This window comes from Tinamus guttatus, unplaced genomic scaffold, assembly GCF_059628265.1.
Source record: "Tinamus guttatus ecotype Peru unplaced genomic scaffold, ASM5962826v1 Tinamus_guttatus_pri_ptg000646l, whole genome shotgun sequence".
In the NCBI taxonomy this organism is placed as follows: Eukaryota; Metazoa; Chordata; class Aves; order Tinamiformes; family Tinamidae; genus Tinamus; species Tinamus guttatus.
In genome coordinates this window covers 734,975-760,865 of record NW_028289180.1, presented here as the reverse complement: position 1 = coordinate 760,865, position 25,891 = coordinate 734,975, and the positions used below count along the sequence as shown (strand labels likewise).

The 25,891-nt window shown below is 43.5% G+C and overlaps 1 protein-coding gene across 1 annotated transcript; it reads left to right on the top strand.

The window, feature by feature from the left end:
- Positions 1–100: 100 nt before the first annotated feature.
- Positions 101–12,206, top strand: RABL3 (RAB, member of RAS oncogene family like 3). The gene is given in 9 exon segments (XM_088535778.1): positions 101–192; positions 422–513; positions 1,806–1,935; positions 5,562–5,676; positions 6,594–6,744; positions 7,695–7,766; positions 8,845–8,883; positions 11,849–11,874; positions 11,876–12,206. Coding segments are annotated over 9 exon segments (708 nt in total). The 5' UTR covers positions 101–146; the 3' UTR covers positions 11,913–12,206.
- Positions 12,207–25,891: the final 13,685 nt, after the last annotated feature.

Below are 25,891 nucleotides of genomic sequence, written 5' to 3'. Positions count from 1 at the left end.
GGGGGGAGAGCCAATCATAGAGCGCCGCGGCGTTTCGTAGCTCCGGCAAGCAGCCAATGGGCGGAGAAGCCCGGAGGGAGTCTGTGTGGTGATTGGCGTTGCCGGGAGAGGGTGGTGCTGCCGGGGCTGTTGCTAGGCAGGGTAAGATGGCCGCCTTGGACAGGGTCAAGGTGCTAGTGCTGGGCGACTCCGGTGAGTGCCCCTGCCCCTCCCCCGCCAGCGCGCGCCCCTACCCGCTGCCGGGCGCGCATGCGCGGGGTGCCGTGGGGACTCCCCCCACTCTCTCCTTCGCTGGCTCTGCGTGGTGGCCCATGGGCCGTGACCGTTGGCTGTTAACGGTCGCCTGGCGCGGCGGTCTCGGGCTTGTGTTTGTGCCAGGCAGGTGCCTTGATGGGCTGTTGTGCTCTCCGTGCACTTGCAGGTGTTGGCAAGTCCTCGCTGGTTCACCTCCTTTGCCAAAACCAGGTGCTGGGGAACCCGTCTTGGACAGTGGGCTGCTCAGTGGATGTCCGAGTAGGTGATATTCCTGGCTTTTTTTTTTATTATTTCCTCTCCTTTTGGTACACAAAAAGCCAAACAAGAGAACAACTTTGTTTCCAGTGTGGTGGGCTGTTTCTTCCAAGCTCAAGTCTCAACAGGGCTGATTCAGATTTTCATTCTTCTAAGGGATGTAAGATAAGCACTAAGCTTAAAGTTCAAAGAGCAAGAATTTAATCACTTTGCTTCCTTGGAGGAAGTGTCTTTCACTGTTATATTTTCCTAAAAACTTTAGTCTGTTAGAGCAAAACATGTCAAATAGATGCTGAGCATTTTTTGTGAGCAAATTGCAACTTTACAAGACTGCTATCTAAAGAAGCCATGATTCTTCTTGTTCATAGACACAAAAGCCTTGTAAGTTTTTGGTAGCCCACTTAAATCAAAGGTTTCACAACTTTAATTTAAGTTGCTTGAGAAACAGTGAGTGCACAGTTGAATTGTCAGCTAAACATGTTGGGGAACATATTTTGTCATCTGTTTAATTTGAGAATATTGAGCATGACCACGGGGATTGCTTCTGTTGTTGTCTACTTGTAGCAGAGCTTCGTAACAGAAGAATGTGAGTTTCCTCATCTGGTAGTTTCTGGCCTACCCACAGCCCTTGTGGGATGGTGGTAAATGCTTCATTGTTGTATGCTACTTTCTTCCTAAAATATTTTACTGTAGCTTGGGACTGATTCTGTCCTACTGTGTATGAGTTTCAAGTAATGCCAAATTATATTTCCACCATTTTGGGAAAGAAACATTTCAATCTTACTTGACTCTGGAGCAAAACTACACAGTAAATCCTGAGAGGAAAATTAATTAATTCACTCAAGATGTAGAAGAGAATTTGAAGAGTAAGAAGGGATCAGTCTGAATGTGGTATAGTCTCTCCCTCCTAATATTCTCAACTATGCAGTACTGTCATGAGTTTTAAGAACTGCAAAAAAAATCACACCCTCATCTTTTCACCCACTTTAGCCACACACTATTTCCAAGCACTCCATGAGTCATTAAGTTTGCTAATATTTAGGAGGAAAGAAAGTTCCCGGCTGATTCACCAAGCTTCAGCTCTTGGAGGAGCTACAGTGATACTGCCTGACTCAGTCCAGTCAGTCCTGATCTGCTTGAGAGATTTGAAATGATGTCAATGTTAGAATCTACGAATTTCTACAAATTCTACAAATTCAAATATAGTACTGCTTTCAGATAAATACTTAAGTGTTGTGTGGATTAGCTCATGCAAGGTGATGCAGTGATTATGTATGGTCTGACTTTTCCATCAGATTCATGACTACAAAGAAGGGACTCCAGAAGAGAAGACCTACTATATTGAGCTGTGGGATGTTGGAGGTTCAGTGGGTAGTGCCACCAGTGTAAAAAGCACACGAGCAGTATTTTATAACTTGCTGAACGGTAAGTTTGCTTGAAGTTTATCTGTTTTTATTACTTTCTGCTACCATCTAACTCTTTGGTTTGGAGCAGCATTCCTTGAGTCTGGCATACCAGAGAGTTTTTGATTTGTAGGCGGGAGAGCTGGTTTCACTTTTCTATGTCTAACGTAATTTATATTTTCTTATCTATTCAGTTCCAAAACCTAGGCCCTTGAAAAGTTTACTGCCCATAAAGCATTTTCATGGCCTTTGATGGCAACCCTGGCAAGTTTGAACAGATCTCCCAGAAAATTGCAATAATCCGATGACCATTTTGCCCTCTGTTTACTTAATTTGGCAGGTGATTTTTAATAATTGAGTATGGCAACTTGCTGTCAGTGGAAAAATAGACTTCATGCCTTTGAAAGGATGACATGCTTTCTTTTGAGTTCTGAGCTGTAGGTCATAAGTAGTTTATCTTTAACACTGAAATGGCTTATAAGAGATTATAAACATAATAAAAATGCAATATCTCATTAGATATTATCATCTAAATACTATCAGTACCGTCTATTAGACATGCAAGGACAGTTCACTGAAAATAAGTGAATGCCGGGATAATGACTGCTTCAGGAAAATTTAGTCCCAGATGTTCTATTTTGATTCTCATTTCATATTCATCATCATTTGAGCTCCTTTCAATAATGTGTTAACCCATACAGTAAACGTGTGCTGTGATTATTTAACTATTTTTTTCTTTTTTCACAGCAAAAAATGCAAGTTTTTCATGCTCTGCGTTTATATTGTTCAACAAGAGTCCTCTAAATAAGGTTGAATTGAATCGTGCCCTCAAAACAGAGTCCTCAAAGCAGGCCGCTTTGCTATATGTAAGAAGTGGATGATTTTTTAGATACCAAATCCACAGGATTTCAGTTTGTGCTGGAAATAGTGTAGAACAGCACATTAGGAAATGAAGTTATGAACTTCTGTTTCTGACTGATAATAGATGAAATTATGAAAATTGGGTTATTTTATTACCATTGCACAAAATAGCTTAGTCAGTTCACATACAAAAATTGTAGTCTCTGGTAGTTAGTTGCCTCTCTTTGACCTGATGCAAGAAAAGGAGTGCATTTCTCCTGCCTGACTACTTGACCTTCCTGGGCTTGCAGTGATCTGAAAAGTTTGAGTTGAAAAGGCAGTTAATGTTTGGTTTTAGAAGCATCTGTGCAGCCTGTCAGGGAGACCTGACTGTTCAGGAATCATAGAATGCTTAAGGTTGGAAGGGACCTCTAGAGGTCATCTAGTCCAGCCCCACCTGCGCACGCAGGGTCACCTAGAGAATTAGATAAGATTAGGTGTCGTTCATTTTTGGTATGGCTCCAGATCATCAGCTTTGCCATGCCTGCCTCTGTGTTGCAGATCGTGGTAGGACAAGTGCAGAGTCCTGCACCTGGGCAGGAATAACCCCAGACACCAGGACAGATTAGGGGTTGACCTGCTGGAAAGCAGCTCCACAGAGAGGGATTTGGGAGTCCTTGTTGACAACAAACTACCCATGACGCAGCAATGTGCCCTTGTGGCCAAGAAGGCCAATGAGGTCCTGGCCTGCATCAGGAAGAGCGTTGCCAGCAGGTCAAGGGAGGGGATCCTGCCCCTCTACTCAGCTCTGGTGAGGCCGCACCTGGAGTATTGGGTGCATTTCTGGGCTCCCCAGTACAAGAGGGATGTGGAGCTTCTAGAGAGGGTCCAGCGTGGAGCGACAAAGATGATTAAGGGACTGGAGCGTCTATCGTATGGGGAAAGACTGAGCGAGCTGGGCCTGTTTAGCTTAGAGAAGAGAAGTCTGATAGGAGATCTGATCAATAAATATGTATAAGCACATGAGGGGAGAATGTAGGGAGGATGGGGCCAGGCTCTCCTCTGTGGTGGCCAATGACAGGACAAGGGGTAATGGGTTCAAGCTGAAACACAGAAGTTCTGTCTCCGTATGAGGAAGATCCTCTTTCCTTTGAGAGTGATAGAGCCCTGGAACCGGCTGCCCAGAGAGGTTGTGGAGTCTCCTTCTCTGGAGATCTTCCAAACCTGCCTGGGTGCCACCCTGTGCCACGTGCTCTAGGTGTCCCTGCTGGAGCAGGGGTGTTGGACTAGATGACCTCTAGAGGTCCCTTCCAACCTCAACCATTCTGTTATTCTGGGATCATCTGGGACGGTGAATTAGTAGTAAGGCTGTAGGTTGCAGATACGTATGTAGCAGGAACATTTCCTTCAGTAGTCCTTGGTACAGCCTGCTCTTCGTGATGTTAATAGTCTTTCCTGCCCTTCTAACAGCAAGTGTAGCTTTTCCAGTAGAACAGGTGAGGAACCTGCCCAAGGAAAAACTGAAATAGGAGAGAGAGTCTGTTACTTAGGCAGCAGATGCCTGGAGGTGGAGCATATTTCTCACAAGATATGCAGCAGTGCCTCTGAGTCTGGTGCTGTAACCCAGGCTTACTTGTATCAGGTTTTCTCTCTCTGTACTGGGTGTGGACACAAGGTCAGATTGCTCTTTTTTTCTGCAAGCATTGAGATAAATGCTCTTAAAGAGTGAAATGGTTATGATATGTTGGGGAGATGCTCATTTTCTCATAGAACTCTCATAGGAGTCTCTGTGCAGAGCAATGTGGGGTAGGGGAGAATGTGTTTGTGGCAATGTGATTTGCTTTTAGTGTGTACAGTGGGTCGCATCTTTGGGAACTAAGGTGAAGGATTAAATGAAATAAATTTTCTACACCTGTGGGCTGTGAAATGTGTGCTGAGAACAAATTCTGATAGGGATAAGAGGTATAATGCTATCTTATCTTTGAATAAGTGATGGTTTAAAGCCTGGAGGAAGTGGTAGCATTCCACAGGTGGCAGAAGGTGTGAGTAAATAGAAGATATTTGCTAGCAGGAGTTGATGATTGAGTTAGGAAGTCTGGTTATCAGAAGTGGGTGTCTGTTAACAGTACAGCTAGAAAGTTTGGCTGGCAATTTTCCTATCTCTGGATTTACATTTTGAAAGCTCATAGTAATGAAAAATGCTGGAAGCTTAATCCTAAATACTCAGAGTCATATTAGCTCGTGTTCCTACCAGCTATTCGATGGACTGTGAAAGTTCATCAGAACGTATTTCCCTTTTGGATACCTCTACAGAGCATCAGCTCTTGAAAATGCAGGAAGGTAATACCGCTCTGTAATTCTTTCAAAACAACAACAAAAAAAAACAGCCTTTCTCTTTCTTAGACTGTGCTACAAGAAAAGAGTTATGTGTTTACCAGCTAGGTAGAACAGTGAAAGGCTCTGCTGTGCTAATACCATTCAGTATCATTAGGATTAGATTATTAGAGGATTAGAACAGACTGGGGGAATGCTTGTCAGCCTGTTAAAGATAAAAACCTAGGATGCATTTTCTTTTCTTCTTTTTTTTGGTATTTTTTTCCCTCTTTAGTCTTTGATAAGAAGCTTGAAATAAACAAACAAAAAACCCTGTTGCATTTTGATATTTTCACCTTAACTCATTCAATGTAGTTCAACCAGTTGTATTTCCCTTTCTTAGTTCCCAGATGCCTGGGAATCTGCATTTTTCATGAGGAAAGGAAAAAGTATGTATCATGAAGTAGCATCTTGCTGCCTACTCTTTTACTTTAGGCATAATTTTAGTGCATGATTTGACCAACAAGAAGTCATCGCAGAATCTGTATCGCTGGTCTTTGGAAGCCCTCAACAGGGATGTCGCTCCAACAGGGGTTCTAGTCACCAACGGGTGAGTGAAAACCATACGTGTGCTTCCAGGCTGTTTTGGAAATATTCATCCCTAAACTACTCGAAATCTACAGGAAATCAGACAAGAAGGGAAGAAAAAGAAGAGAGGATATGAAAGAATCTGCTTAAAGATCATACTCATAATTGACTTCCTACCATTTTGTCAAGTATTTCCTGCTGTATTTTCATGCTGCTGTTAATCAGATAAGCAAGGAGGTTTTCACATCATCAATAAATCACACACATGAACAGTAATGGGTAAATAATGGGTCGATTTTGAAGGGGAAAAATCACAGTTGTTTATCTTTTTATGCTAGTACACTGGTGCTTTTTAAGAAGCATGAAAAGAAAGAGGGGTTGCATTACATGTGCTGGAAGCTTCTTCAATTTCTCCACATAAAGACTCTTCATGACTTTTAATTTTTGAAAACTTCACTTCTGTCAGTGGCAGATGCCTTGTCTGTCACAATTTCTGGACTAAGTTCTTGGTGTTAATTACTTTCTGTTAGTCTTGCTATAGATAAAATGGAAGACAAGTTAGCATATTTGTTGAGGGGAATGATTGGCGCTTATTTGCAATTACATTTTTTATTGCAATATAATTTTTCTTATAAAAGAGTATCTTTACTGATTATTCATGTCTGGATCAAGACCTGTTGGAATTCAGTTCACAGTGCCTCGCTTTACTTGAATGTGGAAGAATTAGTAACTTGACACCTCAAAAGTATCATTGCAGCGATCTTTGATGTAATGTGGAAACAGATAGTGTTTCACAGTGACAATTTATTTCCTTGTCTCTCCTTAAAAATATTTGTAGAAGCTCTTGATATTCAGAGATGCCAGCTCCCTGATCTAGTGCCCTCTACCTACTGTTACGGCCATCAGTCCATCCAGGATTGTATTTGTTTTCTTCAACAGTGACTATGACCGTGAACAGTTTGCTGATAACCAGATTCCACTGCTGGTAATAGGAACTAAACTGGATCAGATCCCAGAAATGAAGCGTAATGAAGTTTTGACCAGAACAGCTTTCCTGGCTGAGGATTTCAATGCTGAAGAGATAAATTTGGTTAGTATCTTTACCACCAATGACATTTCTGTGTAACCATGATTCTGATTTTCAGTAGGCAAAGGCTAATTTTAGGAAAATTGGACTGCGGGACAATTTCTCAGTAGCGCTGGAGTTAGGCACATTTTCATTAGTCTTAAGTCAAATAGTTTCTGTTTCATTATAAGGTTATGTAGGGGGATAGATAAGCTGGTGTGAATTTAGAGTAGATCATTGGGAGTTCATTTTTCTCTTACCTATTCTTAGATCTGACACAGATTATATTTGAATGAAACCTCAAGACCCCATGTTATTTATTTCTATAATGTGTACATGTGTATGTGAATGCTTATATGCACACACAAACTTGCATGCAGCCTGTAAAAATCATTAGCTGACTGCATAGCTAGCTAGTGGCCAGAGGTAAATGTGGGGACCATGGCAGGAGTCTGGAGTTTTCAGGTTGCTTCACAGGAAGGGAACTGGCCTTTACTCCACTGCAAAGAGCGTACCCTCCAGGCTAGGCTGGAGATGCAGGACAGTATTGAAAGATGCTACTTCTTCATCTTTCAAGAAAAATCAGCTTTATTCTGTAGGTCAGGCTTAGTATCTGGCCAGGGTTTTATCTGTATCAGCTGATGCTATACCTCTAAAACCATTTAGCTGCTGTTTTTTAGATGTTCTTTTTTTTTCTCATTTAAAACTCCCACCTTCAAAACTCTGTGCCAAACAAAATCTTCTTTTTTATCTAAATTTAAAAGACTGACACTTTGTTACTGCTTCCCAACCAGTTTTGTCCTCTTTTACAAATCAGTGTTTTTTCTCTCAAATGAATTTGAAGCTGAGATTAGAACAGATATGATATATTTGCTTTAATTGATTGCATGTGTCAGAGAAAAGTATTGGTTTTCTTGTGAATGGCTCCCTTGTTTTGATTTCCTTGTGCTTGGCTGGTCTTTTCTATGCTCTAGGATTGCACCAATCCTCGTTATCTGGCTGCAGGCTCATCCAATGCTGTCAAGCTAAGCAGGTTTTTTGATAAGGTAAGTCAAGTCATTTAAGGTACGTTTTACTGTTCTATATATTGAACCCTGTCTGTGTTTTGGGCATGGAAAAGAAGAGTTACCTATTCCTTTCACTTTCCACTTTATGAGCTGGTTCAAGGCAGGTATGAGGAGGGCAAAGATTACTCTTGGAAATCTCATTTTTGATCCATGTAGAACAGTGAAAAAAGAACTCATGAATGTGTGAAGACACTGCATGCACTTTTTGGAATCCTTTGGCAGGCTAGAGGATTTGCAGTGCGCTAAGGTAGTAGTGTGATGCGTGCTAAAGCTGTGGTTAGCACTGTTGTTCCTAACTAAAACAAACCTCAGGAATGAAAATGTGTCACTCTCCCTCCTGCAAAAGAGAGTCTATGTAGGCCTACTGTGGAAGTGACAGAAGGAATGCTGTGGTTTAAGCTGCTTTGTATCCACTGGGGAAAGTGACCATTGTGAAGCAGATCACATTCCTGTAATAGGTCTAACAGGTCATGCTTTAGAAAAGAGGAAATTTATCAGAAATCTCCTTTGGAGGAGGGAGCAGATTGTGCAAAGTGATGCAAATTAATTCTGATTCTTTGACAGAAGTGCCTCCACAGGCATCCTTCTGCACAGGGAGTGGGTGGGTTGTTTCTCGAGAGCAAGTCGGGCTACCCATGGATCCTCAGAACCACTGAAATTGCTAAAAGTGCTTGCAGAATGCCTGAAGAAGGAGCTTTTGGTGGTGCTCAGAACCCCCCTTGTCTGCATAGAGGGGTGAAAATAACATTGACTCTGCAGTAAGAGACACCCTAAACATTATCTCCATTACTAAAGGGGGCTAGTTACATTAAGACCGTAGAAATTGAGGATAACACTCTGCTTTAGTAAGAATGCTGGAGATGTCAACTCCTTTAACATGTAATAGCCCAGTGCTTAGGGCGCTGGAGACCTGGAGCAGAAGCCTTGGATTCAGATCCTTCTCCCCCCTGCCATTTAGCCATGATTTTCAGTGCTTGTGTGTGAAGTGATCACTGGAGTCCAAGCTTAGGAATGTGATGTTCCTGCTAAGATCATTCTCTAATTGTTTTTTTCCCAGGTCATAGAGAAGAGATACTTTTTGAGAGATGGCAATCAGGTGTGTTATGTTTTCCTTCTTTTTTATTTTGGTTCTCCCGGTGTAATGCTACCTAGTGATAGTTTTGTTTAAAATATGAGCTTTGTGTGACTTAAATGCTATTTCATGCTTGTAGTTGACTTTTTAAATCTGTGGAAGCACAGCTGCTTTGTATGGACAGAAAAATGGCTGACTTTTGTCACTGAAGTTGTGTTTGGCAGCAAAATGAATGAACATACTAATATAGAGAGGTTGCACATCTGAGATAAAAAAGGAAAATAGCCTCTCTCTCTCTCTCTTTCTCTCTTTCTCTCTCTCTCTCTCTCTCTCTATCTCTTAGCTTCAGTCTGATCAGCTGCAGAGTTAGGCCAGAGATGCTCCCTTGAAAGTGAATCAAAAGGCTGTTTTCACATCTGGACATGGCATTTTATATTTTCTGCAAGTAATTTTTTGTAAAATAGAGACTGGCAGAATGATACCAGCTATAATTCATTGCTGGATGGTTGAATTACCTGGTTTCTTTTTTGGTGAAGAACTAGCAAAGTGACTCTCTTGGTTTGGACAGATCACTGCAACTTTTTGTCCCTCGTTTTCTCATCTACAGTCTGCCCTGCAGAGGATGGTCAGGTTCAGCTCAGCATAACTGCAAGGTGCTTGCAAATTACAGTGAATAGCATCTCTGAAATACAATCAAAAGTATAACTAAATATAGCTGTGCTGAAAGTGCCTTAGGGAGAGTGGGAAAAAAAATGAATTGGGGGTTACATAATGCTTACTTTTCATGAGGATTTTTTTCTGCCATTTAAAAATAAATTTGCCTTTCCCATTTCAATTATGCAAGATGCCTTTTTCTCACCCATCCCATCTCCACATTCTAGTAGAAGGAAGTCTCGCTTTCACGGTGATAATAGTTTAATGCAGAAATCTGCTGGTGTGCTGACTATCTTTGATTCATGGTGCACAATTTTTATTTTTTTAATCGCTTTTAGTGACTAACTAGAGATCATATTCTTTAGAGCCATGTGCCAAAGATTACAGCCTGCTTATGACTTCTTTGATCTGCTTCACTATCAGCAGCTTGAAAGCTTGAAATGGATCTTGAATAGTGAATAGTTACATTTAAAGTTACAAAATCCAAATGGGAACTGAAAATTTCAGTATAACCTCTTAATGTTATTATTAAAAAATTTTTATTTAATATAGATTTTATAAATGTGTTTCTGAGTATTCTACAATGGGTCACTTTCGCCATGTTTTGAGTCATTTTTATTATAGAGTTCTTCAGGATGAAGGGAAGGGTAAGCTCCAAATTACTTGCAGTTATGCTATCAGTCAGATCTAACATAAATAATAATTTATCTTAATTAGTGCCTTTAATATAAAAGTGCTAAAGGAGATTTTTTTATACTATCTCACTACTTTTGAGTTATAGTAATTACATTTTTCTCTTCTGAATTTGCAAGGCAATTTTATTTAGACAAACTGTTGTGCAAAATTGCCTAGCTTTTCCCTAGGGATGATTGCATTTTAGAGTTGAACAAAATAATTCTTTGATGAATGCATTGTATATCTGTTTGAGTCTGGAGCCTGAAAGCCTTTACAAAATTTAAAGTACAGAATTGGAGAGCAGTTGAGTTTAGAAGGGACCTTTCGAGATCATCTAGTTTCCCCCTGCCCCTTGCCAAACAATATAACCTAGAGCATATTGACCAGGACCCTGTCCACACAACTTTTAAATATCTCCAAGGATGGAGACTCCACAATCACTCTGGGTGACCTGTTGTAGTGCTCAGTCACCCTCACAGTAAAGAGGTTTTTCCTTAGTTTCAGATGGAACTTCCTGTTTCAGTTTGTGCCCATTGCTTCTCATCCTATCGCTGGGCACCGCTGAAAAGAGTCTGGCCCCATCCTCTTTAATTTTTCGTTGTTGTTGTTTGTTTGTTTGTTTTTAGCTTTTAATTTAATCTTTAATATAAAAACTATGTTTCTTCATTATACTTTCATTTTGGGTAAGCTCTTCAGCTTTTTTCATTTGCCAGTCAAGTGTTTGACCTGAGCAGTCTGCTTAGCATCATAAATTATATTCTCTTTCCATGCTAGCCATATCTGCCCACATTCTTTGGGCAATAGGTTGATCTGTAGCTCTTGGCTGGCGTCTTCCTCCTTAGTACACTACTGTATTTGCTATAAGAACATGGAATTGCTTTGGGGATGTGTTTACTCATTCTGTCATTTCTGTTTGTGTGTAGTTAGACATATAAACATTACTTTTAGACTGTAATCACATTGTTTTATGCTGCCAGTAAGACCAGTAAGACAGCCCTCTAATACAGTATTAGAAATCATTCAATCTCTGTCTTTTATGGAATTTGTGTGCACTGCATTGCAAATCTATTTGAAATACCATGAAGCCAGAGAGGCTTGTGGAGTAGATTCTTACTGTAAGCAGTGGCTGTCACAAGGTAAGCTGTGCCTGCACATATGCTGCAAAGCCAGAAGTGATAATCCCTTGCATTGTTTGCAGCTTTTCCTCTTCTGGTAATTTTCTTAAAATTTTTCACGAACTAGCCTTTCAGCCACCAGTGAAGGGCTGCTGTCTTAGGGTAGGAGAAGTTGAGTCTCAACAGCAGATATAGCAACACTATTTTATAGTTTTAAAAGTAAGGGGAAGAGAAATTCTGCATGCAATTAAAATTGGGAGAAACGGGGAATTAGGGCAGAATTTGCCCAAGAAATTAAGGCTTTCATTGCAAGCCTTCTCAAAAGCCTTAGGGAGCTCTGAAGCAGAAAGGATCCAGGCTCCAGTTTTATATCCCGTTTAACAGATGATGCTACTCTAGGAAAAGGCTGAAGCGTTTCTTCAGTCCTGACTGAGGAGCCCCCATGGAAGAGGAGGCATGGCTGCAGTTGGCTTTGTAACAAGCACACTAATGAGGGCTGGAGGGAGCTCACGGTGATTCTGACATGAAATCTTTTCCATCTTTAGATTCCTGGCTTTGCAGAAAGGAAGAGGTGGAGGAGGAGCGTTGAAGAGCCTTCGTTATGACTGAACATTGAGAATTAGTGGAAGATGGATTTTCTGTGTTTCCAACATTCCCGTTGGAAGCCCAAAGACAATAATGTTTGTGTTAGGCAGAATAAAATGAAGTCACACTTTGGCCAGGTCAGCTGCTGGAGCTGCTTCTGCTGGAAAAGACCTGGGGAAGAATTTGCAAAATCTAATTTGAGATCTACACTCATTCTTAGATTTGCAGGCCTTCTGGATATATGGGAACTTTTGAGGGATGTGTGCAATAAATTCACTGCCTCCCACACTGCTGGAGGAAATGTTATCGTGCATAACACACAGATTTGATGTCTTCTTCTCAATTTTGGAGGATTTATGAATGATCTTTGCAGTGAATTACGTTAATCTTACCTGCAGCAGAAAGATGATACTGAGTGGGCTTCTCATTTACAGTGAAGTGAAGGAAAAACAAGTGAGCAAAATGTAAAGATGGATAAGGAATAGTTTGGAAAAAACAGAATGCCACTATTAAATGCTTGGTGTTGTCCCACCTGGAACAAATTGTTTAGAAGAGAAATATGCAAGATATGAAAAAGATTTGAAGCCCAAAAGTTATGGGTGGAAAACAAGTGGTATTAATTCCGCTTCTCTGATTAAAATTATTTACTTTGGAGAAGCAGAGAAAATCAGTCAGGTACTCCCATTTCTCTTTTCATAATTGAAACTCCTTGTACTTATGTCAAGTTAAAAGACAATGCATTGAAAGTTGACAGGGAAAATTATATTTTTATACTGTGAAACTCAATGTGAACTCAGTGATCTTACTGAAACCAAGGGATTAGTGGATTCAGAGAACATGAATACAAGACAATCCATTTTTAAATGGGTGAAAATTTAGAAGGGATGTAAAGCTCTGCCAAGTGCAGGAACCAAGCAAGCTTGCTTAGAAAGAAAGAACTGTGATAAAGCAGTTTCCTTCACACATCTAGTGCTAAAGATGTAGCCGACCTGACAAAGAGGCCTGCTGCTCTGCCCTGCTCTGCCAGATGTTGGCTTGCTTCATATCCCAGGCTCTGTATAATTTCTCACCTCCCCAGCACTGTAACGAGGAGTAAAAGCTCAGTTCCTGGCAGTTTCTTCTTTCCACTTCCTTCCCTTTCCTTCCTCCTAGTTACCTCTAATGGTTAAAACCTCTGGCAGAGGCTAACTGCGGGCGAGAGATACAAATACAGATTAATAATAAATGGGAGTAGAGGAAAGTAAATGCTGCTGTGAAAAGTGGCATTGAGCTGAGTTCTGCAGTCTCCAGATTACATCTGCCTGCAGCTCTTCTCTAGCCGCTGCCTGGAATTAAATGGGAAACTGTCCATTGCCACTAATCAGGCACAAAAAAATGACAGCTAGGTGCCCTAGTCAAACTTATTAAAAATAAAAATATGAATATTTTGCCTTTCTTCAGGCTATTTCCCAAAGACTTTCAGAGCATTTGCAAACATTGGTGCAGTACATTTTTAAATGGCTCTATGAAATAGGATGTTAGTTTGTACTTGCTTTCGAACAGGGGAAATAAGGTTTTGAACTATTCATGCCAGTTAATGAATGCCTGAGTTATGCTGCTCAGGACGGCACCAGTGTCCCTCTCTGCTCCTTTGGCAGTGAAAGCTGAAATTATTTTCCCAAGGTCAGATATTATTTTAGGGTAATTAGATCTGGGCTCCCGTGTGTTACCAAGGAGCTGCAGGAAAGGAAAAAATAAGTAACAGCTATTGTCTCATTCACGCTGTGGCTTCTTTAGAGACTTGCAAGTGTTGCAGAGTACAGAGAGCCAGGAGCACCCATTTATGGTAAGATGCTGCACTGCGTAGTGTAACACAAGCCTGTGACTTGGTGGAAGCAGCTTTCCAAAGTAGTTTTCTTCGGTGAATCAGAAAGGAGCATTGTGCAGTGTGGTAAGAGGTAGCCTGGGCCTTAGGCAGGATTTAGTCTATATTTGTGCCCTTCACTCCTGAGGCTCCACAAAGGGACTGAGTCTTAATGTGACAAGTCTTAGGAAGGGGAATTTACATTCCAGGAACAAGAGAGACTGCAGAGGTCCAGTGCATCAGTGGGATGGAAGCTAATGGCAGTCAGGATCTGGGGACAAATTAAAATTGATATACTGTTATGATAGGAAGGAAAGAAGATAAAGGGAACAAGAACTAAGGAAAAGCAGAGTACGTGAGCCAGCAGTAGGTCAGTGTTAGCAGATGGAGAGAGGAGCTTGTTCAAGGCCCTGGCTCCTGCTCTAGGCTCAGCTAATTCCATCTGCCTTCGTTCACCTGCGAGCCATTTCCATCCCCTACTGAATGGACTCACTGCTTGGCCTGACAAGTGACTTCACGGGTCAGTCTCACTGTTTCCATCTGCAAAGTGAAGGATACATCAGAATTATGCCTCCAGGGAAGTATCTGTCTGTCAAATTACAGTGCTTTCAACACACTTTGAATTAAAGACTCTGCATTTTTTTTATTTTAGTCTTCGTCATTTAACTTGAAGAAATTGAGGACAGAAGGTATTCCAAGCTCTTTTTGTATTTAGTCTGTCCTGACATAAACTCTTTCAACTTCAATACAGTTCGTTTTAATGCACTGAAATCAAGTAAATATTTGTCATACAGTTATATTTCTAATAGTTAAAGGCTAAATTTCTGCACTTTTCTCCATCAGTAGCCCTGAAAAATGACTGCAGATCATGACTACAGCATTTTTGCATTTGCCGTCCAGACTAAATTACTATGTAAAAAAACCATGCATTTTTACCCCGTGTTTTTTTACCTGCTTTTCTTGTAGCACTCCTGCAGGACCAATTTAAATTTAAATTTTAAATTAAATTTTGCGTTTTGTTTAGCTAAAATCATGAAGTTTCTTGATTCTTTGTTCCGTGCTTAGCATTAGGATAATCACAGTAACTCTGTTTTGTGGTACTTCTATGTGGCCGTCACACGCGCTTGGTTTTAGCTCTGTTTAGATACCTCGGTGCAGCTTTTGCTTGGAATAGCAGCTACTGTTGTCCTAGGGGTGATGGAGAGGGAAGCTGTGCTGAATGGGCAGGGAGAACAATAAATGAGACAAATGGGGATTGGTGTAAGCCCTGCCAGCCACTGTTAGCCTGCTTCATTTTAATCATAGAATCGTTATGATTGGAAAAGACCTTCAGGATCATCGAGTCCAACTGTAAATCCTGCAGTGCCCTGCCTGCTAAACCATGTCGCTGAGTGCCTCATCTGCATGTTTCCTGAACTCTCCCAGGGATGGGAACCCCACCACTTCCCTGGGGAGCCTGTTCCAGTGCTTCACTACTCTTTCTGTGTAAAAATTCCTCTTAATAATGTCTAACCTGAACCTCTGCAGCACAACTTGAGACCATTTCCTCTTGTCCTATCAGTAGCTATTCTGGAGGAGAGACCGACCCCCACCTCACTGCAACCTCCTTTCAGGTAGTTGTAGAGAGCAATGAGGTCTCCCCTGAGCCTCCTTCTCCAGACTAAATAACCGCAGCTCCCTCAGACACTCCTCGTAAGGTCTGTGCTCCAGCCCCTTCACCAGCTTCGCTGCCCTTCTCTGGACACGCTCCAGCACCTCCATGTCCTTCTTGTAGTGAGGGGCCCAAAACTGAATGCAGTATTCGAGGTGTGGCCTCACCAGTGCCGAGCATAGGGATACTATCACTTCCCTGGTCCTGCTGGCTACACTGTTCCTGATACAACTGATACAAGCCAGGAGGCCCTTGGCCTTCTTGGCCAGCTGGGCACCCTGCTGACTCGTGTTCAGCTGCCTGTCCACCAGCATCCCCAGATCCCTTCCTGCCATACAGCTCTCCAGCCCCTCTGCCCCAGGCCTGCAGCACTGCAGGGGGTTGTTGCGACGCAAGTGCAGGACCCGCCACTTGGCCTTGTTGAACAGTTGTCCTCAGCCCATTGGTCCAGCCTGTCCAGATCCCTCTATAGAGCCTTCCTACCCCCAGGCAGATCAACTCTTCCTCTCAGCTTATCATCTGCAAATTTGCTGAGGGTGCCCTCAATCCCCTCATCCACATCATCAATAAATATGTTAAAGAGGCCCGGCCCCAACATTTGCCCCATACTCACTGCCTCGTCTTTCCATGTTTCTGCCTTACACCTATTTCAAAACCTTTAAGCAACTATTTTATATTGGCACTAATAAAGCTGTATTTGTCTATTTCCCATATAATTGTGTGTCTTTTGAAGTGCTTTTCTCATACCTGTGTTAATACAGTAGTGTTAGGAGTCCAGCATCTTAGATATTTTAGTATAAGCAGGTCTCCAATGCAGATAAAGGACTTTATTTGTTTAGATCTCAGCAAGTTCCCACAATTATGTATGATGTTTCTTCTTAGAATAAGAAATTAACAGTTGAGTCCTGCATTCTGGTGACATTGTATTTATTTTTAAAGGAAGTGCTAGGTTTTCCCCCATTCCTTTTCTTCATTATTATTTTTATTTTAAATAGGAGCATCCAGAGGCCGTTTAATTGCTCTCTAATTCAGCTGCCAGGAACATGCTTGAGCTGCAGGTTGGGGCTGGGCTACCAGCTACTGTCTCTGTGTCACACTTCACTACATGTTCCAGCTCTCTTTTCTCTTCTCCCCTCTTCCTTTTTGTCTCCCATCCTTTTTCTCACATCCTTTGGGATGTCTCTGTGTGCCCAGTGTCAGTGCATTCCTGTCTCCCTTTGTCCCCAGTTACTGTCCCCTTTCCTGTCCCTCCTCCTTGTGTCTCTTCCTATGACCGTGGGTGTCCCCACTCTTTACATATCCCCCTCCTCCTTCTGGGCTGCCTTTTCTCTCCTCTTTTTCTCTCTGTTCATCTCTGTCTTCCTCTCACTTTCTCTGGCTGTTTCTGTCTCTCACTGTTTCTTGCCATTTATTTCTCTCTCACTGTTTCCGTTTTATCTATTTTTCTCTCTTTCTCTCTGTTCTTCTCTCTGTCTCTCTCTACTCTGTTTCTCTTTCCCCATTTCTCTTTGTGTCTCCCTCTGTCTCTTCCTCCCTCCCTCTTATCTCCCTCATTCTTCCTCTCCTTCCTTCTCTGCCTCACCCCCCCCCCCCAAAAAAAAACCTTTTCACTCATTTCCATTAAGCTGGACCTCCCCTCTATTTCCTCAGCTGGAATATGCACCCAGCTGCTGCATACTTCATGTCCTCACAGCCGGAGCTGTCAGTGGAGGTGGTTCAGGCACAAACCTCCAAGATGTGCTCGGTTTCCCTTGCCCACGCAGGGCAAATGCACAGCACATGAACAGCAATCCTGCCCTCTCTCAGAAGGCCTCATGTCACTGTTCTGGATTTATGACCACTTTGATGGCTGTGGGCACAGTCAGAAGAATGATAAGGGGCCTGTAATATGGGTCCCTGCCCCAAAATGCCCCCAACAGAAAAATATGCAGCCAGTGAGTACTGAAGTTCTTGAGGATACATTTTTGTTTTAGTAACAACTTTCTTGCAGCAGTCTTGTGCAAAGGGCCTAGTGGCTTTCGGGGTGTAAAACCCATCCCTTAGAGCAACTCTAATGCAAGGGTTCAGTGATAATATTTGCAAAGGCAGTTTCAGTATGCTGCATTTATCACAAATGAGATATAAACTGCTGTTTCTTAATCAGCAGTCAATAGATTATTCAGGTAGATACAGTGAAGTCAGTGCTTGAATCATCATTTCTCAGTTGGTAAGGAGGTGATAGACTTTATTGTAGGAAAAGCTGCATTTTTTTTTCAGCAAAAGGAGCTTTATCCTTCCCTTTCCTCTTCTTTTCTTACCCAGCTCTTCCCATTAGAAGGCCTGTTCCTGCCAGGCTTTTCTTATTTGGATGCTGCTTACCTCGATTCCTTTACAGGGCTGCACATAGCTGTGGCTTAGTGCACTAGTTCTCTTTGACATAAAGCCATTAGCGTTATTGATGAACCTGCCACTAGCTGCCAAGTTATCAGCAGGTGTTCAGAGGTGAAGCTTTTCTGAGGGTCTGCTGGGCTACAGCTCTGTGTGTTAGGGCTTCACATGAACATGGTGTCTCTGGAAAAAAAATACTGGATAGATGTAAGGTGGAAGAGAGGAAGGAGAACAAAAATGGTGCCAATCCTCTTTAATTTCAAGTGCCTAATCAGCTACAAAGATGTTTTTCCTAATATATTAATACTGAAATAAGATATTGAAATAAGATGTAGTTTCCTAACAATGAAGGTGATGACAGTGGAAAGTTTAGGGAAGAAAGCAAAAGCTTTATCACTATTCAGAGTTTTTCAGGTACTTTTGGAGGATGTGCTCTAACACAGCCTTGAGAAGTCCTCCTGGGTGTTTACAGAAGAGGTTGGCTTAGATGATCAGAGGTCTCTATGCTCTCCAAAGAGACCGTAAAATCTAACTTCGGCAGCCTGGCTTCTTAGCCTATTTCTGCTGCAAACATATGTGCTTTCTTCTTCCTACTTCAGCTTTACATCAGTGAGATAAAGCTTGTTGTGCCCCTTGGGCTTAGCACAGAAAATCTAGTTCCTTACCTACTAAAACTGTATGGACAAATTCCTACTCACTACATCGCCACAGACTTCCTTCAGAAAGATGTCTACTACAAGCTCTTTCTTGAGTAGATCAACTAAACCAGAGTCAGTGCCACTGAAAGCTCACAGTTGCTTCTTTTGAATAAGAGGAGAGGCATGAAGTAAAATGTGAATAACCTATGAAGTATGTGAATAACCTATGCATATCGCTGCTCCCATTGACCTGAAAGTTAACATTTACGAAGTGGAAAGGCACTGCTGGCGTTGGGTTAAAGATTTATTAAAGAACAAGAAGGTCTGGTAGCTTTGGAGGTTAGGACTAAGCTCAGGATTTTTATCTTGCTGTCTGACACTCTCCTCATTTCCTCTGGCTTGTTCTGCAGTGGCTGGCGTGGGCTTGGTGGGCCGTCCTACCCCGACTAAACAAAAAGGTCAGATCACAAACTTTAATGACTGTCCAAAATTAGCTCCCTCCTTGCCAGTTGCATCAGAGAGGGAAGGGCAGAGCAGGTTGAAGAGACTAATTCTTTTTACTGACTGATAGAAGTGTTTTTTCCAGCCTGAAGGCAGCAGAATCACAGCAAGGTGCAGTGAGCAGGTGGCTTCTGCAGCCTCTATCCATGCAGCATCTGCTTTTTGCCTAAAAGGCATGTGTGCTCTCTAGTGCAGACAACTCTAATGACCTTTCCTGCACAAATAAATGATAATAATTAACCTGTCTGACATCTGCTGCTGAATGGCCCCAGAAAAATGACAAGGACATATTTCATAATAGCCATTCTACAAAACTGTACAGGTTATTTAAAAATCCTGGTTTTACTGCAAAGCTCTTGGGTAGCAAAATATTGTTTTATTGTGTCATATAATGATAAAAGGCTACAAAAGGGGGTTCAGATAAACAGGCACTAGATGATATGCTGGCAGATGAGCAGTGGAGCTGCTCTAGAGAGCTCCTGGTGGATTTGGCGGTGCAGAGTGGGTTAACAGAGAATGGATGAGAGTTGAGGAGGATGAGATCACAGAGACAGGTGGGAAGGAATATATTAATAAATACATACCTTAATGACTGTTTTTTAGCTGGATAGGGATAAGCAGGAGGTGAGATTTGTCCTTTTAGAAAAAAGATACATCACTGTGAAAAGCAATGGTCCTTTGCAGCAGCAGGTCCCTGACCCCACCAGAAAGGATCCCTGTCTCTCAGTCAGCTCTCGTGTGCATCCAGTACACTGGTGCTTTACCCAAGTAAAATTCCCAGGTGTTTCAAATCTTTCGCTCTGGTACAACATGTGCTGTAGTTTCCAATATTCTGTGACATACAGTAGAATACGGCACACTGGATTTCTAGCAGGGCTTTTTGCCAGCACCAGTGACAACCCCCCAGGTTTCAGCATGTGCCTCCCAGATTTGTTCCTGGAAATACTTATAGAAAAGCAGGCCAAAGAAAGGAGAAACTATTGGGGTTGTTCTGTTTGTTTGTTTGTTTTTCGAGGAGGGGAATCCAAACTAAATTAGCACGAATCATTTTATTTTTTTTCCTACAGCTTGTGGAAATATAGTTGTCTTCATTAGAATTCTGTAACCACTTGCTTGCTTCTGCTCCTGTCCTTAGTCAGCAACTGTGTTCTTTCAGAAGAAAATTCCAGAATTTTAAAAGCCCTCTTCACTCACTCTAATGTTTGGGATGGAGAATCCTCCTTGACATTCGGCCCCAAGCCACTGTGTAAAGTTGCTATGCAGGATTTCAAGAATATCACTATCTTCACCAGAACTGGGATGTGATCTTTTCTACTCCTTATGTACATAAGGTACCTGAAGCATGGCACAGAGGCATAATGAACAAATACGTGTTACTCATTTAGAGTGCAATATATGAAAATTGCTAGAGATACCATTTTCCAAAGAGTCTTATAAAACAGTTGCAAAAATGGCTTTTCTTTGCTCTTAAGTGTTAAGTACATTTTTTTATTTTCCCCAGATATAGGAATTAGACTTTATTTTTTAACAGCTAATGGAAAAAAAGGAGCAGTGAGGGAGTTTTCTCCCTCCCCATCCCCCATTTATTATCTTTAAATCAGTCCCTGGGTGGGTTCAATGGAGAAAGGCCTGTATTTGGTTAAACACACACTGGGCTGAGTAAACAATTTGAAACCTCCTTTGGACTTTCTCACTTACGGCACAGTCCGCTCGCAGTCAGTCCAGCTTGGTTCATGCAGCCCCGAAGGTATCAGCTAGAAGCATTTGCCTGAAGAGGCAACGAGGGATCGCGTCGGCCAGACCTGCCTGGGGTCTCCGTCTGCTCGGAGTGACAAAAGAACTGAGAGAAGATGCCTGGGTTGAAGGTAGGGGACAAGGTCACTGCGAGCTGGGAATGCCGGGCATGGGACGGAAGGTGCAACATGCCCTTTCTTAACCCCTCTGGGCCTTCATTACTGGAAGACAGTTACTTTTCCACTGAGCTCTTTAGAGGATGGCTGGACTTTGCCTGCAATGAGACTCTTGAGTACATGGGGTGAAAGCAGTCTCCATGGAGGGAGATTGGTGAGAATGAGCTAGCAAAAAAATGCCAGGCATGAAGTGAGGTGTGGGGTTCAGGGTTGGGCTGGTATAATATTTTTGGTCAAATATAGCAGGACTATTTCATTAAGTTTTAATGTGCCTCTCTTCTGTGTTTTGAGGTGTGTTTAACGCTCTCTTGGGATAAAGGCTTTTGCTGAATAGGTTTTAAATCTCTCTCTTCATCCTTTCGAAATGACCCTGTGCCATGTGTCTCTGCTTGAGCAGCAGGGTTGGACTAGATGATCTCTAGAGGTCCCTTCCAACCTCAACTGCTTTGTGATGCTGTGATTCTTGATCAGGCTGTCCAAGTCCAAGAGCTTTTTAGCTTTTTTGTTTGTTCTTCTCCCCTCCCTCCACACACCCCCTTCCTTCTGCACTGGGTGCCAGGGGGGTGTTTCCGGCTCAGCCTATGAAAGTTGGCTTGTAACATCTGCCCGGATGTTGCAACCTCAGTGGGAACCTCACCAGCAGTCCCGGGCACAAGCATTTGCTTTGCTGTGGGAATTCCTGATGTTCCTGGAAATGCCAGGGAATACAGCAGCACATGGAAAGTCAGGACACCCAGGCTCCACATCTGGCTCTAGCACCGTTTCCCTAAGGCAAGTCACACCTTTCCACTCTGCGTTTTGTGGGAGTCATGTGTGGAGGAGTTTTGGAATGAGAGCAGGAGGTTATCGTTTTATTATTTATTCACAGGAGCATGAAGTTGCCCTGAGCACCTTGCTGCCCTAGTAGCAGGGGTCAGTTTCTGCTGTGTCATTGGGACACCTGAATGCTGTTACAGCAGGCAGGAGCGGGACCATCTGCTCCCACGACTGCTGCAGTGCCAGGAGCTGACACAGTTCTGCTCATGTTCCTTCCCAGGCTTTGGAGCTGGCACTGATTTTAAGCCCTTGTCAAGTTCTGGATATTTCTGATATATATGCATGTGTATATATATATATATTTAAATGTGCGTGGTTGTATGTATAGACATATGCACACACACACTCACGTATGTCTATACATACACGCACACATGTACTTCCCATCCTTTGCAGCCCAGAATTGTCATTTAGCATTGGCTTCCACTGTTTCCTGGTGCAGGTGCCTGTATTAATTTCAAAATTGCGGCCTTTTTCTCTCACTGAATATCTCTTTTCCTTGTGTGACTAAACGACAGTTTACTTTCGCTTCTTCAGAAACATTTGTTATTTTATACAGCATTCTTATACGTCTTCCTACTCATCTCTGAAGAGTCACGTCTTTTCAATACTTCCTCATGTAATAAAATTTCCTGTGCTTCTTCCTCTCCATCTGTGAACCTCCCTCGGCTTTCACTATCCTCCTTCAGCAGGGAAACAGCCAAGCCTCGTTGCTCTCCAGATGAGTAGCCTGGGGCTTTCTGTCATGGCCATGAAAGCATTTTCTGGCTTGGTCCCCATTTCCTTCCTAGAAACTCGTGCACCTTTTTGGCCATTTTGACAGTGGAGAGGGACATGGAGGTGTCCACAGGGCGTCCTAATCTGGAGTCTTGCAACCCCGTGGTGCAGAGTTAAGATTAGGGTACAGTACCTGTCATCAAAGCTGTTTTTTCCATGCTCCCATGTGGCTTGAGCCCCACACAGGCCTGCCTTGTCTGTCGCCTTGTGTCTTTGTTTTCTTAATTTTGCAGGTTGCCTTAGAAGCTTCAGTGTTGACTAGTCTGAGCTGACACAAAGTGCCGTGCTTTTGGATATGAATGGCTGTTGTTTTTCTGTAACCTGCAGCGGTAGCTGATAGAGAAACATATTATGCAGTGTTTGAAGACAGACCTTAATTATATTGCAGTCTATGTGTTCAGACTTCAAATGCCTTTTTCCTCTACTTGCTTTCTAATCTGGTGAGCAAAAGGTTATGGTTTGCAGGCCAGGACATGATCCGCATTGAGAGCACTCTGCTCTGCATCCCAACTATTCCAGCGTATGAGCTTTTCTCAGCTTTTTACGCTGTGTTGGGCTTTTCACTCTCCCTTTTCATTGAAGAATGACAAAACAAATGCAAAGGACAATCAGATGAATCTTCAGAACCCATTTACATAAAAATCTACAGAATCATGAACAAAATATTAGAAAAAGTAATTAAAAGAGCAGACTGGAAAACAAAGGACCATGGAGAACTTTTGTTTTTACTGAGAGAGCATCTGCTCAGTTCCCCAAAATAGTCCCTCGTCAACCCACCTGACCTGGAGCCACTCACAATATTGCTAGGAGTCCTGGAGACAAAACAGGGACCTAAAGGCAGGTCACTGGACTAAAATTTCCATTTCGTGTTGCAGAAAAGAAGTTCTGATGTTCAGCTTTCCAGCATCTTTTGGAAAGGCACTGCAGCCCCAGCAGAGCCGAGCGAGGCAGCCTCCCGTGACCGCCTGTCGTGCCCACGTGAGCGGAGAGCTGGGCTGCGCGCTCCCAAGGCACCTGGGGCGCTTGGGCCTCGTGCCACAGCTTCAGGCTGGTGCCCGGCGGCCGGGGTCACACACGGGGCTGGGAGGACGTCACAGAGAACGAAGCGTTGCTGACACAGATGACATGAATGAGCCCCACGCTGGCGTGGGGAGAGGGTGGCTGGCCTGGCAGCGGTGTTGGCTCTGTGGAGGCAGCACATGAGGGGAACCCATTCCTTAGCACCAGGAGAACCCACTAGCTTTTCTGGAAAAGACCCTGTAGCCGTCACACAACACTCATGGTTCTAGCCATGCTCTGCACGAGCTGCGTTCAGCGCTACAGCACCGGCTCTCCTGTGCGCTGGAGCATCTCAGCCCTTTCACGTTTTTATCGCTTGACAACACCGATTTTTGGAAAACAAAAACCAAACACAATCCCCCCCCCAACCATAACATGGACATTCAAATCAGGCTTCAGCTCAGCAGCTCTGTGTTTATGCAGGAGTGCTGGCGTGGGATTTATTTTGCACATCAAGCAGTCTTTTAAACTGACCTCTAAGGGACTGGAGAAGAGAGAAGCCTTTCTGAGGTGTGCCATAGAGAAAGACAAGATAAAGCAAGGGAATGAGAAAACCTACACCAAACAATCAGTCAAGCACACCCAGCTCGGTGCAATAACGCACTGACAGGGCAATGCCTCCCCTTCCTCAGCTGCAGCCCTGCCAGAGAGAGGGAAGTGTCTCTTTTCCTTTCAGCTCTCAATGCAGGTACCTGTGGAGATTGTTTTTCTTAGCCGGCACAACAGAAGTGAGCACTGAGCGATGCAGCAGCTCTGCTGCTTGCCCGCAGGGAGGGCGGCTGCTGCAGCAGCACGAGATGCGGCCCTCTCCCAAGCGCTGGCTCCAGCCTGCGGCTGTCTCCTTCTGCTGGCCCTGCAACCTGCGAGGAGCCCCTCTGCCAGCCCATGCGCCCGGAGCCACCTGCTCTGGGGCCGCGTGTGCCACGTGGAGGAGCTTCCAGCACCAACTGCGTGCTGCTGGTTTCCTTTCCTTTCCCTCACTGGTGCGCGCAGCAGTGAGGCAGGTTGGCTGATGCAGGCGCAGCGGCTGGGGCAGGTTGGCTGTGCAGGTGAGCATAACCTTGGGAGCAGCGACGCAAAGTAGCTGCGTTGCCAAAGAAGCGCACACCGTCCCCTTCCCCCTCGCTGCCAGCTTTAATTCAGGGCATTTTGCAGGCAGACGTGATACTCGGCCAAGCAGCGGGCTCATTGCATTAACCTTCTCCCTGTTGTGCCAATGGCAGAGCCTGACAGTCTGGGCCAGCTGGGCCTTGAGAAAATCAGAATGAGCTCCCTCCTCTTCCTCCCCCCTCCCTCTCCCTGCCTGTTCACCCAGGCTGTTGCGCGAGCTACTGCTGCCACCACCTTTATGGTGTTGGTAAACATGATTGCGGCGAGGAGGGCTGGTTAATTCTGGAACTGCTGCAGTCCCATCAGATATTACTGCATTTCCGTTTAAAAGGGAAGAAAAAAGAAAAAAAGGAAAGAAAGAAAACAAATGCTCTGGTACAATACACTTGCCAAGGCTGGTTAGGTGACCTGCTGCTTTGCATATCAATATGCTGCTTGCAGCACCCTGTAGAGAGCACAGTCCAAGCAGTGTTTGCTCATTTGTAAGAAGGAGCAGAGAAGTATCCTCTTTTAAACTACTGAAACCAAGGTGTTTTCAGGTTTAGGCCAAGCAGGGCTTCAGCCAGTCTCCATGCATGAGCAGCCCAGACACCCTTGCAATTGATAGAGGGGAGCATTAATATTTAACTCTCTCTGCAGGCCTTGACGCGGAACCCATGGATCACTGCCAAAGCCCCTTTACGGTCACGCAGAATTCAACGGAGCTGCTTTGTGGCTTTCTATAGGATGCAAAGGGACTATATTTACCTTTCTGCCAATGCAAAGTTGAGCTCTGTCTTACACCTTCTTCCCTCTGTGGCTCAGGTTTCCTGTGGGGCTTTTCTCAGCAATGCGGAGATGGAGGCTGCAGTCTCTGGGGTTCTTGCAGGTTTTAGACCTCCTCTCTCACAGCAGATACAGGCAGAGAAGGCCTAGGAGAGCACACAGATCTGTTCCTTGCACAGATGTGTCTTTTGTGTGGTCATTGCCTCGGAGAACTGAATTACAACCTGGCAGTGGTTTAGTGCTTGCTTGCCACCATGGTGGCAGAGTTCAAGGCCAACTAGGTGACATTAATTTAGGGCAGATCAGTGACACAGTTTTAAGTCCTAGCAGAGTTTCCTTTCCCCCCTTATCCCAACTAAGTTTTGATCTTTTTCTTGGTGGTTGCGGGGATATATCACAAGAATCCTACAACCAAATGGCTCCCAGTTTCAATCCCTAAGTATCTGAGAGCCATGACTCACCTGCAAGACAGTCTGTAGGCTTTAGAGCATTAAAGAAATCCACTTTTAAATTAGTAGCAGTTTCAACTTTGACAGTGGCTAGCATGCCTCCATAGTATTGGTGTA